This window comes from Drosophila guanche, unplaced genomic scaffold, assembly GCF_900245975.1.
Source record: "Drosophila guanche unplaced genomic scaffold, DGUA_6, whole genome shotgun sequence".
Classification (NCBI taxonomy): Eukaryota; Metazoa; Arthropoda; class Insecta; order Diptera; family Drosophilidae; genus Drosophila; species Drosophila guanche.
Genome location: NW_022995750.1, coordinates 735,114 through 752,500, shown reverse-complemented (window position 1 = coordinate 752,500; position 17,387 = coordinate 735,114). Strand labels below are relative to the sequence as shown.

General features: G+C 40.3%; 1 protein-coding gene across 1 annotated transcript; it reads right to left on the bottom strand.

Annotated features, from left to right (window-relative positions):
• Positions 1–314: 314 nt before the first annotated feature.
• On the bottom strand, positions 315–3,165 carry LOC117586132 (organic cation transporter protein). Its single transcript, XM_034276023.1, has 6 exons — positions 2,864–3,165; positions 2,572–2,805; positions 2,245–2,503; positions 1,761–2,178; positions 1,188–1,694; positions 315–1,128 (listed from the first exon to the last, which is right to left on the bottom strand). The coding sequence occupies exons 1-6, from the start codon at positions 2,960–2,962 to the stop codon at positions 885–887; spliced, it is 1,761 nt and encodes a 586-aa protein (XP_034131914.1). The 5' UTR covers positions 2,963–3,165; the 3' UTR covers positions 315–884.
• Between the last annotated feature and the right edge of the window lie 14,222 nt (positions 3,166–17,387).

The following is a 17,387-nucleotide window of genomic DNA, read 5'->3' as shown; positions in this document are numbered from 1 at the left end:
CTGTTCGTTGATGGACAGCTTAAAATATTTCATAGTTTCTTAGATATTTCAATCCCTTATATATGCTCATATGCTTAAGTTTGTGGTGGACTTGGTGCAGTTCCTTTTCTGCTGTCTTTTTGGATTATAAACTGTCCATGTCATTCTACGAACCATCAAATATTAATCCAATCTCAAATTAATAGCAGAAAACTCTCTCCCACAACACATTCAATTATCGTAAATATCATCCCAGAAGCAAACTTTTTGTATAATATCTTTTTTTGTTGTTTTAAATTATGTTTTTTGCATTGTATATTTTATGGGTTTGTTTCTGTTGTTGTTTTTTCTCTATATGGTAGATATAATATAATTATTATCAGTTTTTTAGACGATACTTTTCTGTTTCCTTTTTTTTGATTTTGATCGAAAGATCGAAATCAAATCGAAATAATGAAGTGAATATTCAATAGTTAAAGGAGAAGGAGGAGGAAGAGTCTTATATAATTATGTACATACTTTTCTTAGGATTTAGGTATTCAAAAATTGTTTCATTCGTTTTGTAAGTGATTTTTGTGCCGCTTAAGTGTTAACTATATGATTCCGTTCTTATACACAATGGGAGCTTTTGGAAACAAACAATTGTCTACGTTCTAGAAAATTACAAGCTAGAGGCTTTTAGATTAAAGATAGAGTATACAGTATACAGTATATTTATATATCTATATATGTAAGTATGTATATAAGAAAAGGCTGAGCCACACAATATACATTTGTGTAGGCATTCAAGTGACAATTGTTGGGGGGGGGGAGCCAAAAGATAATGAAGTAGGATTTTTAGAGGAAAATACAATTGTTTAGCTAGACTATAAACTATGTGAAACATCGAGCCATTGCCTGCTGTTTCAGTGCTTGGCATCCTTGAGGGCCTGCTCCTCGCGGTCGGCATCGATGAGGGACTGCTTGCGCTTGCCGTTCGAGGATGATTCCATTTGCTTGGCATCGATTAGCGAATGCTTCCGCTTGTACTTCTCCAGCTCCGAGTCGGACTCCTCGTCGTCGTCGTGACTGTGCTGAAGGCAAGGGAAATCAAACATGCGCTCGCCCTTGCCAAAGACCTCGCCCTCCTCAATGGTGGTGGGTAGGCTCCTGCAAGAAGTCAGCAAATTAGCTACATTCAGGCTTTAAACTGTAGTAGATCCACTTACCTATTCAATGTCTCTGGCAGCAAAAGGCACACAAAGGAACCAGCAAAGAACAGCACGCCCAGAATGATCGATGGCGCGGCCTTGAAGAAGGTGCCCAGCCAGAGGATGTATGGGGCCAGGAAGGAGGCCGCAAATCCTGCCACATGCACGGCCGCCACACCCTGTCCCCGCACACACGTGGGTATTAGCTCCGTGGCGTACTGGGAGCCCGATTCGTAGGAGATGGCCACACCAAACCTCGCGGCAATCGTGAGGCAGGCGAGGAGTATGGCATTGTGATTGTGCTGCTGGTACGCAATGGCTATGCCAGAGGCGGCGGTGAAGAGGCCACCCACCAGCAGGGAGCCCGAGGCCATGCCCTTGCGCCCTATGCGATCCTGCAGCAGGACGAGCAGTATACTCGAAGGCAACACGGCCAAGGCACTTAGCGAGAACATGATGAACGGAGAGATGCCCATGCCCTCGACATTACGGGATACGGCATCATAGCAGAGAGTGATTACCATGCTGTAGAGAAAGGGGAAATTCAGTCAGTATTTAGAGGATAAAAGACGAATCTTTCTTGTGGCGGACCTCTTGAAGAAAAGTATAAGCGTATTCTTGCGCATTCGAGGTGTGCGGAACATGTCCAAGAGTGTTGCAGTCTTCTTCTCATCGCCGCCCTGCATCTCGCGCGTCATCTGGCAGTGGCGTCGGAACTCATCGAATTCCGCCTGGGTCACGCGGCATCCGTTGAACTTTGCGACACGCTTCAGTCGCACAATGGCGCCATCGATGTCATTGCGCGTCACCAGCCACTGGGCGCTCTCCTGCACCACAAAGTAGTACAGCACCACGAGCAGGATGGGCAGAGAGGTGCACGCGAGGTAGATCTGCCAATGGCCCGCGAGTACCGCCAGCCAAGGTGTGAACACGAGACCCAAGCAGTAGAACAGACCCACGGCCATGTTCAGGCCCAATGTCCGCATGCTGGGGCGTATATATTCGAGGACTATACAAGGGAAGACTCATGTTAGATTCACGTTTGCTTCATGTTTGATTCAGTCATGATTCCTACCTATAATATACATGAGATAAAAGTTCGTGTCTGCTGCCAGTCCGGATATAAATCTACACAGTGTAAAGGTGCCCACGCTCTTCGTGAAGATTGTGGAAAAGTCTCCAGCAAAGCCACAGAAGTTCGAGAGTATCAGCGCTGGCACGCGTCCTATTTTGTCAGAGAGCAAACCATAGAACAGAGTTCCCACAACAGATCCAATGAAGAACAGCGACTGTCCAATACGTGCCTTGTAGGCGGAATCACAGACCCAATTTAACTAACGGAAATAAGGATAGAAGAAACATTAGTATGGGTTATCCCTTCATCCCCTACTTGCGGGCTTACCTCTGTATTCATTGATCTATAACCAAAATCATAATTATAGATCCATTTGTCGCACTTTTCCTTGCTGACTGTGACGTTTGACGGGCCATTGATATCCTCCAGGCGTGTGCATGAGGACTCCTCACCAAACTGCGCATAGATCTCACCGATCTGCTTGTAGGTCATATTCACCAACTTGTCGTGATAGCACCAATGATCTGGCACAAAACTAATGACTGTCTGGGTAAAGTAATGCTGTAAAATGGATTGGCAAACATTAGAAATAATCATTAAAAATCAAAGAACCACTTACCATCGATACGATGATATTGATGAAGCCAAAAAGGGCAAGAATCATGAATTGATAGCGATTGAAATCGCCACATTTGGCCAGAATCTGATCGAAGTCCATTTTTAAATTCAATTAAATGGGAAATCCAAGGGAATTGTGTTGAGTCTTGGGGCTTTTGTTTGTACTCTTAATGAACGGTTGAGGGTGTTTGAGTGTGTGACGTTGTTGTTGTGACGCTGTTGTTGTTGTTTATTTTTGTGGGTGGGGAAATGCCATCGGTCTTCACATTGGTTTTCTATCACAAATCACATTTGTTCCTTTGTCTATAAAAATGGAAAGAATCCAATATTTAGACATCATAAATAAAGTTCATTGAACGGAAATATCATTTTGATATATTTTTTCTACAAAAATAAAGTTGTTTTGTTTATTTGGGTCTGCATTTGGCTAAGATAATTGCTTAAAAACTCAAGCGTCATTTTATCAGACATAGAAATTAATTAAATTGCTACCAAACAAAAAAAAAAAACAAAATATGAACTAAATATTTAATGAAATATTTTTTAATTGGTATTCTAAAGGTTAATTCTGGGAAGTGGTAAAAGGGAAATTGGGTAATTGGATACAACTTTTGACCCATTAATTTTTATGGGACATCAAAAGAAGGCTTAGAAATAGCGAAAACCGAAGAGTAAAATCAATGAAATTAATAAAAGAATTCCAAAATGATCTAATCAATAACCCTTTTCGAGACTCAACAACAAATGTTTTCTTTTATATGGAGCCCATGTTTTCCCTCGCTAATTGTCTTAAAAAATGGCACTAGAAATGTCATCCACAAATAAATAGTTTCATTTAACACATCAATCGTCACATTCGCGAGAAAAACAATTGGAAAAACGTGCGAAAAACGTAACAAATTTCTCCCCACGTTACGTGGAAAACATATGGGCAGAGCAAGCCATCGATTAGAACCAATTCTGGTATGATTGGGTTAATAAATGACTACCGTATGCTAATCCGAAAGATAACACCCAAAGATAACCCATAATCGATCGTCAGATTCAGAGGCAAACAAGCGTGTGGCATGTGTGGCATGTGTGGCATGTTGAAAAAACTAAAATTACTTACAACCCGGCAAACAGTCGTACTGGCCTGGCTTATCACAGGGCACAAATATTTATATAGACGTTCGTTTAGATAAAAACAAAAGAGCACCACAAAAAAACCACCACAGACCATATAGTAGATCGCTGACTAATGGCAGAGACTGTGCTGGTTGAGGAGACTAATCTGGAAGCCTGTTGTCAAGTCGGCAACAATCGACTTTCAATAGACGGGGAGCACGTGTCGTTGGAAATGGAATCACTCTGTCATTTTTTCTAGGAATACATTTGTATTATTTACCCAGACAATTTGTTCGGGCTTGGTTTTTGCTACTGATTTGTTTTTACAACGAAAATAAATAGAAACCATTTTCGAAAGCTGTATATGCATATTTTTTTCGGCTAAATGCAACTGGTTTGCCGTGCTGGTCTTTACCCCCTCCCTGCTGGTATTCGCAGTTACACTGGTAACACCCCCCTTCATTGCTTGGAGTTCTCGCCTAAGAACTGAAACATTTTGTTGTTTTTGTTGAAAAATAAAAACATTCCCAAGGTTTCCTCCGACTACACAAACAAAATCTCGTTTAATGTTGGATTTTTCAAGGCTTCAAAGCATAACCTAATTTCTTGACAGCAATTAAAGTCAACTTCTTAGAATATTATATAAATTGTGCAACATTAATGCAGGAAAAGCTAATCATTTTTTATAAACTTTCTCAGAAGAAAAATCTGTAACAGATTTTTAAAATATCATTCTTAATTCTCATGGTTTATTTTACCAAACACATCCTGGTGCTGTCAAACTTCATTCTCCTGCTAGCATACAAAATTACAAGTGACATTACAGGGCCAAAAGCCTCCATTGTACAGAAAGATTTCCTGCAACAAAGTGTCTTCCAACTTTGTTGCAGTCCAACAATTAGTTGCACATTTAGTCACTTTCATTAATAAAACACTAAAAAGCACTAAGTGCGCACTAGACAAAGTAAACTTTCAGGATAAACATTTCACAAAGATTATCCATAATTTATCACCTAACGAGACTTTTCTGAAAGGACCACTAATCTAAATTTTGCAAAGAAATAGGTTTTACTTATCAAAAAGTAAACAATGGCGAAAACTGTAAAAGATGATTAATAATTTATGGAACATTTCCTTTCCCTTGCCCTAATTAAATTACACAATAATCACACCAAATTAATTACCTCAATGTTCATGGAAAAACTCTTTTCTTCAAATGGTTGTGATGGGGAAAATGGGGTTTCCAATTAGAAAATGTAAAAATGTTGTTGTTTACGAACGATCCGCACAAGGCGAAGCAGACAAAAAATGAATGTTGTTTAATTTCAAAAACAAAATTCTTGCAGCGTAGAAACAAGCTAATTTCCTCTGTTGTGCCACTTGATGTTTATCTTCCAAATACAATTCGCATATATCTTCAGAGATTCTCTGTATAAAATGTATACAACGAGAGTTCAAGGAACGCTTTGCTCACACGCCTCAAACAAAGCCAATAAAAAAACTGAGATGTTTGTTCTGCTATTTTCGAAAATGATTTAGGTTTGTTTTTATCCCGGAAAACGCACACACAAAACACTCACTAACGAATGGATATAGTTTTATTTTATAGTTTCGTCTTGTTGTTGTTAACTTTTTGCCGAATTATGTGAGGCACCCGTTTAGGCCCCTTTTTGTCGGCGGCCGACGGTAGTGTCTGAAGCGTAGTAGTATGTGCGATGGTGCGTTGTGTATCCACTGAATGCTCCTCACAGACTGCGCTGCCAAATGCCGACACGATTGTTTATTAAAAACTGCCAAACAGCTGTTCTCGGACACTCTCAGAGAGCCACAGCGTTCCACACTGTGTGGAGGGGCTGACTGGGGGACTGCTGACAAGACACAGGTCATAATTAAATTCAAAAGCTGTGAAAAAGCTAACTCGAGTCTTGATTTTTACGACCACCACACACCACACAAAACACACGACAAAAGGCAATAGGCAAGGTGAGGTGTATATTTAATTGGATTTGATACGATTTCGATTTGATTTACATCCCCATATCCCCTGGTATAGTACTCCCAGCGAACCCTTGTGATCTCTAAATCTCTTGAATCTCTCGATGCTCATGTCATGAGGGAAATTGCCCTGTTAATTGTTTAAACAAATTCAAAGTACGAATCGTATCAGTCTGTTTTATTTAGTTGCCCTAAAAATAAGTTACCCATCTTGCGGTTTATCTTTTACTTCAATTTTTGGCGGTAGTCTGTAGCTTGAAGATTAGGCAATTTCTTTTCCAAATAAGAAGATACTAAAATATCTTATCTTTCAGTGGGGGAAGTTCCTGCCCTGATTCATGCTCTTATTATTTTGCTAATTGTTTATACTAAATGTTGCATTATCTGGCCATTTTGTAATATTTTTGCTCTCTTTTTATTTGGGATTTTTTGATCTCTGTTTTTTTTTGGGTCGCTTTCTTTTTTGCTGTTTTTCGGTTTGTTTTTTTAAATGCGGTTTTTTTGGGGCAGCAGGCGCCACCGAAAAAGATGACAAATTGTTAGTCACAAAACCACAAAAGCTACTGGCATGAGTAAAGTGAAGGGTAAATAAATTAACCTTCTTATTTAGTTAGAGACTAAAGATAGAACCACTTTGTTGTGGGTTGGGACAATACATCTTGGGGCTGAATAAATATTTTGAAACATTGTTTGATCTTTAAAATAGAATAAACAAGAAGCACAACAGTAAGAAATTCTCTTTAAAGTTGCAACTGAAAAAGAGATTAAAGTTTCAGAAATTTCTTACTAGAAACGAACCTAAAGCAAACCCTTTAGCGAGAGAAAACCAAACAATGATCATACTTTTAGCTTTAAATTAGGCAATCATGCAAAAAAGCAGAGAAAGCGAATTTTTTTTTATATATAAAAGATTAAATAAATACAATACGAGTTCTTTGGGATACGTTTTACTGCAAGCTTTGTATAGAAATTCATTTCTAGAAAGAAATTATCTCTTAAGGAATTATAGGATTTCTATTGCTTAGTAAAATACCTCCTTCTCAATTAGAAATCAAACAATTTTATAAGACCCTCCAAGTACTAGTAGTCAGAGCACAATAAGACATAAATATCGTATCAATAGTCTGAAATCAAAGCTCAGGGCTAATTATCTAATGCAATTATAAACCAATAAAGTTCAGTAAGGCAACAAAAAGAAGGAAGGAAAGCGTACTACCACGGCGATTAGATAATGGCCAAAAGGCAGCACCCATGCTACGAGGGGATAAGTTTTATGGTCTGCGGTTTGGGAGGGGAATGTGCTAACAAGAGAGTTGGTAGTACTCGTACGAATACGATCATGAGTATGAGTAGTGCGTAGTGGATCCAAAAGTCAATGCATATCGCACTTTTCTCCCGAAAAAGCAAAAAGCAGACACGTGCTTCCCTCTTTGGCGTGGCAACTGTACTTTTTGGATTTTAATGTACTCAATATACCCATATATGCATATATGTACATATGTAAGCATTTCCCTTGCATTTTCCTTTGTGTTCAAGAGACAATAAAAGAACAAAGAAAAGCCCTGGCCGTGCAACTCTTTTCTTGTCTCCAATTTCTAGGGAAGTTCTCCGGACAATCGCCAAATTACTCATGCGACATGGTATCCGAGGCCCTTACTTGAGGGGATTTTCATTGAATTACGAGTATGTGACTAATATTTGGCTTTTGGCTGATCCGACAATCATTGTATTTACACTCTCTATCTAACTTTTCCACCTACTTGGGAAAACGACAACAAAAAAGTGCACATAAATCCAAAAGGCGTTAACTAAAAAAGGCGAGAATTTCGACCATCTTTGGATGTGTATTAATTTCATAAATCAATACAAATAAAATTGAGTTTATGCTTATGCAAAGGTGTTGGGTGATTCGGATTATAGTTTAAGATAGATTTTGGCTTAAAAAGCAAACAAGGAAGAAAATCTGGGCAGCTTTCTTCTCTTCTCTCGTAAAAAAATCACTTTTAACACGTTTTTCCTTACTTTCTGCCAAAAAACAATTTGAGGAACTACTATTTTAGGTCCTTGAATCGCGCTTCATCTTTTTTTAGCACTCAAAATCTTCGAAAATTCACAAACACTCTAAATTCGACCCACAAATATATTATTGTTGCGGTCTGCTGCTGTTTTATTTTCACACAAACTTGCGAAATATTTCGAAAATGCTTTTTTTATAATAATAGTAATCAAAGATTGAACTTACTAATTATAGTATTTTAGTATCTATTATGAACAATCACATTTTGCGTTGATTTGTGAGGTGGATTTATGGTTTATTTTCCGTTGAAATTGCAGCTGTTGCAGCCGCTGTAGCTGCTGTGGCGGTTCCTGTCGCTGAGGGCGAAAGCTTGCAAGAGAGCAAAAGCAAAAGCAACAACAAGAACGACTCTCACTCGCGAACAGCTGTGCCTGTGCCTGTGATCTTGTTGCTGCTGCTGCGCTCGCGTGACGACAATTGAAAACGCTTTGACTTCAAGTTCAACGAATGTGTGCGGTTTTAAACGCTTTCGCGTGTGCCAGAAGCAGCAGCAACTCTGCCTGAACGCTGTAAATGTAACTGTAAATGGTAGTAACGCGCTCGACCCTCTCTCTCTCGGTCAATGCATGCAGCAGAACAAATGTGAATGGTGCGCTCATGGTAGAATTACCATGGTGAATCCGTCACCTTGTTACTATTTTCACCATGGGTGCGCTCTCTCATATTGTAAATGAAGAAATAAACATGCTGCGCTCTCTCATTACAATAAAACGCACATACGTTATCCCTCTCACTCGCATTCATCAACAGCGACCCATCGCTCTCACTGTCGTTGTTCCAACTCCCACTCTCTCTTTCATTATGGAGATGCATGTGCATGTCCGTTTTCCTTAGTCGTAGGGTGACTCTTGCACAGATAAGAAATAACAGATCCAATTTCTCGATTGATTCAAATGTTTGCTGATTAATCTTTTATGACACAATTTCTTTTGTTATTTGCTGGCGGGGTAATAACTATTCCATTATATTCCATTATAAATAGATATGAATGCATACAGAACTGTTGGCATCAATTAAGGCGCAATGAAAAAACACAAATGAAAGTGACAAACACGATTATTAAAAGGGGAATATGATTCAGCGCAGGGAGGGGACGCCTGCCAGATGGGATTTAAATGCGGGTCATAACATTTAAAGCACCCAAAGTACATACATACATATGTACGTCTCCAAAATTCAAGTGTTTCCACGGACAGCATACTTCCCAAAAAAACAAAATTTGTAGGAATTACGCTTAGATTAGATATAGCAAACACCAAAATCGCGTAACCGGAACAAAGTTCTCCATAGAAAAGTTCTCTAATGGCCACAATGAGAAATCCGCCCGCACAAGATCCCACCCACTGATAAGAGGGACACACCGCAGGCGAAAACATTGATAAAGCACTCTCCGGCCTCCCCTTTCTCTACATGGCTCTCATTCACTCTCTTGGTTCGCTCTGTTTCTGACAACCAGACTGGTTTGTGTCAGTTGTAACCAATTACGAGCCACATTCGAGGCATTCGCATTCATGACTCGTACAATCAGCCCCACAGCGTATGTACAATATTCGTACATACTCGCACAACAAATGGCGTCAGCAGTTATCCTCGTTCTTCTTCAGATTCTTTCGGTCTTTAAAAGAACTAAATATCTTTCTCTAGAAAAAAAAAACCCATCTGGAAGAGGGGCAGGGCATTCCCATCACAAACATTGTTTTAATAATCAGCAACAATTCATTTGTCAATGGCAATTCATTTTTCGAGTTCTTTACTCTTGGCTTTAATATCTTCCAAAGGAGGTAATAGTAATCAAGATCAATTAAAATTACATTCGAAGAAAATGTCATTTTCTGTTAGTTCCGGAAAACCGTACAATTTCTTCGAAAATCCCAGTCCAGCAACCTTTGTAAATCTATGCTTAAATTCCATGAACATTTCCTATTTACTTTCCACACAAAGTTTCATTGACCCAGCGACAGGCACTTGAATATCGGATTCTGCTCTCAAGCCTTGAAACTTTATTCGCTAGAAAAATAAAGAAAGCCGCAGACTCAAACAAACAATCAATTAGTGCATAAAGAAATCAATGAATGAAAGTGTCGAGTCTTTAGACAATTGGGCCGGTTACCCCCACTATGCAAATGATGTCATAGCCGACAGCGGCAAACCCGCACCCAACCCTTTGGCGATGCTGTACCGCCAGCATAAACATTGGAAATATTCCACAACAAATTAATCAGAAAGAGGATGAGCCCCAAGTGCCCCGTACCCTCATGAACACAAGAGAACTTCCGAAACTGGTATTAATCGGATCGAAATAAACAAAAGGTTTACCTTTTGAATCATGATCGTGCGTGCATAACAGCTGATTGTCAGACAACAGACAGACAGACTACGGAGGGCACCCCCCACTAGAGACTGGCACACACCCAAGCACAGACCCCCATTAACATTTTATAGTCGGTGGGCAGACATTTTCGATCGTTTCGGGGGAGCAAACTCGTTGAACAACGCTTCTTTGAACACACACAAAAAACAGTGCAAAACATTTGGGAGTCTCTTTTTAATGGATGGCCCTCCAAACCGAAACCGAAACGAGCGACGCGACGCTACGAACGTCTCTGACATTAACAATTTATATAATATATAGTCGTTTATCGTTTGCAGAAAAAACAGCTCCACACACGCAGACATACACATGGAAATCTATGAGTTTTTATCATTGAAAATAAATGAGTCAAAAACGTGACTACGCTTTTTGTTTTTGGTTCAATTTATTTATTTCAGTTCAACAACAAACAAAAACAAGTTCAGTGCAAACTTCAGGCATCAATCACGATGGTTGGAGTGCCCGTACCGCCCGGACACTCCTCTGAATTAGAGTTCGGCATCGGTCAAATGTCATTAGTCCATGGGGGGCTGGGACTGGGTCTGTGGCTGAGGCTGAGGTTGTCTAGGAAACCAGTTACAAATCTCAGCGACTCCGAAACGAGTTATGAGATCCGCTGCGCTCCGTCCAAGCAGATTGCTTCCACGAAAGCAATCGAGATTCTAATCTGTGTATATGAATATAAAATAATATACCAGATCCAACTGGTTCCCCAGGCGTACCCAAAGATAATAGTTCTCCGTCGATCACAGCATTTCCTTTCCCTTTACCTCCAACAGCTGACAATGCAACAAACACTTGTAATTGCTTGGGGAGCACTCTAAATCCCCATACAGAGTTGGGAGTTCAACGAATATCTACTTAATGCACTGATTGATGATTGGCAAAGCAGCAAATATATATTACATTTGATTGTTTTTCCATTGATTAATTCTGTCAGCTCCTTGTCCCATTAGAAACGTTACTTCTTTAAAGTCGCCTCTTCGCTGGGTATCCCCCACACGGCACCTACTGAACCCCCCACTGACATTGCAAAGTGTACGCGAGTGGCTGCTTGCTCCTCCTTCGCCTCGCTGGAGTGCCACTTTTGCCACTTTGTTGGCCAAGGACAGATAGACGTATGTATGTCTCTGTGTCTCTGTGTGTGTGTGTGTGTGTGTGTGTTTGTCTTGGTCGTGATCCAGAAAACTAAATCGAAACCAGTTGGTGGGAGGGGACACAAGCAAAAAGGTGCCAATGGGAAAGTGGGGAAAACCAAATAGAAAACGTTTCCTAGATACGCGTGCATTTACCCATAAGTATGTACATACATACATATTTACATACATACGTACATATGATGTACGTACCTATATACGGACAACTCAGACGCTTGCATAAATTTCTTAATTGCTATTTTTAAGACCTCCTCTATCACTTGCCTACAAAATAAATATAAAATAAATAAATAAATCGAAACGGTAACAGAGAAACGGAAACTTTCCACTCGCCTGTGAGAAACCATTTGGATGATGCTGCTGCTGCTGCCTCCTCCTCGAACTGCACTTCAATTGTCGTCAATTAATTGTTGTTAATTTACACACACGCATACACACAGAGAGACTCTCATAGCACTGCACTTTGGGATACTGTTTAAATGTAGAACGATTTCGTCTTACTATTCCTCCTCTCCTCGCCTCAAATCCCATCAATTTGCCGTTAGTTTGTTGTCTCTTATACAATGCTGCACTGCGATTTACCATTCGTCCCGTACCGTGGCGACACTTGCAATGAACTGCAGCAACAGTTTACAGTTCCGTTCCGTTTCAAGCGTCGCGTGTGCTTTAAATAATGCTCCTCTATTTTCTATTTCCTATTTCTATAGCCTGCTGCCCGAGTGAACGCCGTCCGACGTACGACTGAGTGTTCTCCAATGCTCGCGCCGCGCGCCAGGTATTCAAAATATCGGCCATGACTTTGGCAAAGAAAAACTAAAACAAGTACCGATGGCAAAGTACATGTGGCGACTGTCTGATGACCTGTAATGGTTAGGGCTGGTAATACCACTGCGAAGGTCAACAGTGGGTCACTTTAGCTCTCTCTCTCAGAACTGTTATCTTTTTCTATTCCCTCTTCTGCACATGTTACACATTAACATATGATCAACATACCCCTCCGCGCCATATGTAATTGTTAGGGTACCATCAGATTCTAATTTGTTTTGTAATGCTCTCTCACAATCTGTGACGCTCACTCTCCCTCTGCATCTTCCTCTCCTTGTGTATTTTGCTTTTTACTCAGATGTTTACTGCTGATCCTGCTGCGCCTTTGTTGTTGCTTTCCTGTACTGCAAAAGGAGAGACAGAGAGTGCGGCTTAATTGCGTTTTAGATAGCCTGCGGAGAGATGTGGTAGATGTGAAGAGAGTGGACAAGGGAGGGAGTAAGAGAGAAGGTTGGCATGGCTCACTTAATAGAGGTGAGGCATCATCAGACAACGCTCCTAAAAGGGAGAGATTTACCAGAAAAGTGTGAATGTAATATGTTTGTACATATGGTATGTATGCTTCACCTTGCATAGGAGCATGAAATTACCTACCCCATTTTAGAGTTCCACAGAGTAAGTACGCAATAAGAATTTCGGCAATGCGTTTCCCCGTTGCATCAAACAACGCAATACACTGATGGAGGGGGCAAAGGTAGAAAAGAAAGAGGCAAATAATCTTCCGCTACTCGGATTAACCCTCCACCTCTTCCCCTCCCAAAGACACGCACAAAGAATACAAGAGAGAGACGGTACAGTGCAGCTCACAATTTTGGAATCTGATTTATGCAGTTCTTTGTAAATTAATGTGCTTTATTTGTTCAAATTAACCAAACGCAACCGGTTCAATATGCGCTTGATTCTTATGTTTTGTTGTTTCCCCACACCGATGACGTCAGCACCTTGTAGCCTTTACACAAAAATCAAAATACAATTTTTGATTTAATTATTTGTGCGGCGCGTCGATTTGTTTGAGAGCATTCACCGCATTCATTCGCACAAGAGCGTAACTCTAATAAACACACTCAAAGCAACAGTGCTGTGGACAGAGACGTCGCCGTGGTCTTTGAGTAGAGGTGGACGCGTGAGTTGTTAAGGAGAACGTGAGTGGCACCTCATGGCTGTGTTTAAATATTCCAAGAATTTCGATAATAGAAAATATGTTCATACAGAAACACATTGAAAAAAAGGAATGTTGCCCTAAGCTCTTACAATAAATACCCAAATTCTGGTTAAATATTTCGCTTCCTGACGAACTCACGCTGCCATCTCTAGCGACGACCTTCACATTGAGCTTCAAAAATGTTTTATTTTCGTGGGATTTTTAATTCTTGGCAGCGTCCAATGAATCTGCTTACTCATTTGTTGACTCTCGCAGTTGTTACCACCTCTATATGTACATATATGTAGTTATAATTAGGATCCAACGTTTCTATGTGTGCACTTTAGATCCTTTTAGACAATTTAACTCAAGGCTCTGTATATACTACACGCATTTATCGAACAATGACAGATAATGGCGACATACAGAACGGCCTTGATTAGATATCATCCATTTTTGATTAATTCAGTGCCTCCTACAACATATGCATATAATTATTATTCATAATAAAGCAAATGCGACAGTTTCAAATGTCAATTATATTTTTAATTGATCTAGAACACTTATTTTGGGAATTACGAGTGTGTACTACTTATTTCCCTGTCTTTCATTCTCTTTTACTACATTCATTCATTACATTTTGTGTCCACTGATAAGAACTGCCTTCAAAAGTGTGACACTTATCAGCTCAATTTGTTTAACAATGAATCACAATATCAATGTGGCATTAGAAGTAGCTTTAAAAGTGATTTGCTGCTAGCCAGAGGGGTACATTGTTGGCTGAACGTTTGAGGAAGTGAAGAAATAAGTGAATATCCGTAGGATTAAATAGGATTTTGAGCTTTGGAAGGAATAATTGATTGGGGAAATGATTTAAGATATTGGTGGAGAGTAATGGCAATGATCAGAGATTTGGAATTACATGAAAAATCTAAATAAAATCTGGTTTTAAAATGCCCCTTTTTTAATGGTAAATGTTCCCATTTGCACCTGGCTCTAAAATATCTTCTTTAATTCCACTAATTTAATCCTGATTTTAAACTGAATTACCTCTAACTTTTCTAGATAGTTCTGTTTGAATTATTCGTGTGATTTAAATCAGAATTAGTTATGCTTATGCTCGAGTGGGTTTTTTTGTTTATCGACTTGGATTTATGTCTTCGCTAATTTGGATACGCGATTGCGATGAAAAATAACAAATTAATTAAACACTCGAATGACGCAGATTGTGGCAGGCGCCTGGTATTATATAGAAACTGGATCGGCTTTCACCCAGGCAATCACAACAGAGGAGTCCAAGTCCTACTTCAAATGCCGGAACACTGGCAATAAATCAGCAGAGAGCATTGTGCGTGGTAAGATGTGAAAATTACCATCTAATATATTTTACAATTGTGCTAACGAAACGGACGCACAGCGGGAAGGGCTATCCAAGGGGATAGAGAGGGGGTCTCCTGTCGTGTGTAAACGGAACTTGACATCGTTGTCTTTGAGAGGTTCCGAAGGGGGGAATCTATTTATAGAGTAACTCAAGGACATGCACAATATATATAGAAAGAGCAGACATTGCTATAATTTATAAGCGAGCAAATCGCGTGTGCCATGGTGATATATACGCAAAAGTTTTGGGTAGGAAATTGCATACAAAGAAAGACTCCCCCTTAGACCCACCCAAAAATATGAAGAAAATTTCCATGCGTCAGCCGTTTCTATGGATTCCTGCTTTTATGCTTTCTCCCATGTTGAAAGGAAATTCCATTCATTCAGCCTCCACTTGTTGGTTCCTGTTAGGGTTCCGTTTGGCTTCTGTTTTGCCTATCAAAGCAATTAGTTTTGGATTTCTGATGGATGATGTTCGAGTCTTTGATTTTTGATACATTAAATGTTTAAGGAATGGGCATACAATTTAGGAATTCACAGAGAAAAGGCTTAATAAGAAATATAAATTAAATTATCAAATTCGTTTTCCCATTTTATTTCACCGGAAATGTTCATTTCGAACAGCACTGCGTATACGTAATGCGTACACGAAATTATTGCTAAACGAACAGTTGCGGGGTTGCGGGGATTGTGCTAAATACCATTGGAAAGGTGAAATGTGATGTATTAATTGATGATTAATCTGTAAAAATTAAATATTTAAAGCTCAAAAAGTTACTTTTGGGGGTAGAAACCCCCAAGGAGTACACCTTTACCCGTTTCAACTGTCGTATGAGTGATTTTTCTCAACAGAAATCATTGAAAGAAAGAGCTTATCCCCTATGGATTTGCATGAATAAGGTTGTCAAAATGTATTTCATTTCATATTCATGCTGCCAAATGCATTAAGCATCAGCATCAGCAGCAGGCACCAGCACATCATTATTCAATGTCAGAACGGAAGATCTCTCGCTGAATAAACAGAACAACACGAACCTAACCTCCGACGACTAGAACATGTTTTTGCATTATTTAGCACTCTTTTAAGGGAATATTTTCAGGGTGTGGGGGCAGGGGCACTCCACGTGTGTACAGAGTGTAATCCGAGCAGGAAGAGGGTCAGAGGTTGATAGACCCGAACGGTAATTAAAGCTCAGTTCCCACACGACAGCTTGCTGGCAACCAAATCCCAAGTAAATAATTGAAACTACTTTGCTTAAGCGTTTCCCGAGCGTTTCCATTTCTCTTGTATAATTATTGAATTAATATTAAATTACTCAGAAAAAAACAGAGAGTGGGGCAGAGAACTGACTTATATTAAATCAATAACATAATAAACATCATTAACATTAGAGCGACCCCCTGAAAAGTTGTGCTTTTAATCTTTTTCTCTTGTATCGCTTTTTTTAGCTTGCCCAAGGTCAAGGAACTTTTTGCTGTTGATGGGAATCAATGCTTTTGATGGATATCGTTGGCCCTTAGTTGGATATTCATGGCTGTCACAACACAACAAAGAACTACTCCTCCTCCTTCCATTCAGAGCACAAAGGACACTGCAACTGTCGTCAGTTCCATCCTCAGAGATGGAGAGTGAGAGATGGAATATAACTAAAGAGGGACAACGACACGTTTTCCCTTACTAGGAAATCTGCATACTTTTGCCGGCTACAAAAATCGATAGCTGGTAGGAAGCATCAAACAAACATAAGCCTCACGACTTAAACCGCCTTTAAAACGTTTTCCATGTCATTTAATTATGATTATAATAAAACAGCACACATTTTTTGCATTTATCACTCACCGAAAAGATTCCACGTTGGCCCGGATAGTGCTGGGAAAGTTGCCAGGACAACAAAGGAGTCACGTCCACTAGTCAGTAGCCAGGGAAAAGGCACCAGGAAAGGCACTGCACTGGCCAGTGGCCACAACGCATCCGGAAAAACGAGGAAAACTGCAACGGCAACGGGAACGGGAACAGCAAACGGCCATCGAACCCCACATGGCGCGTTGGTCCTTTTGCCTGGCCTTGCTTGCGTTGTTGACTCGGAAAATCCGTAAAGTAAACTGAAAGCCAATCCACCGAACAGGAATTGAATCAGCAGCGGCAGCAGCAGCAGCCAAATGCCGCGTTTTACTCTCGACCGTTCGCTTCTCCGAGCGGCGGGGCGGGCTTTTCTCTGAGGCGGCGGCACTCTGCACTGTGGAAAACGAGGCAAACGAATGAAAATGTATTATTTTTATGACCCGCCATGTGCTTGCTGGCTGGCTGGCGGCGGGTAAAAACAGCTGAAACGGCGTCGTGCTGCCCCGACGTGCACACGCTTTTCTCTTGTGACGTCATAAATGCGACTCATGCGCAGCCAAAGAGAGCAACAGCGAGAGAGACAGAGCGCACACTCTTTCGGGAAACTTTTTCGTGCTTTGGGGACACAC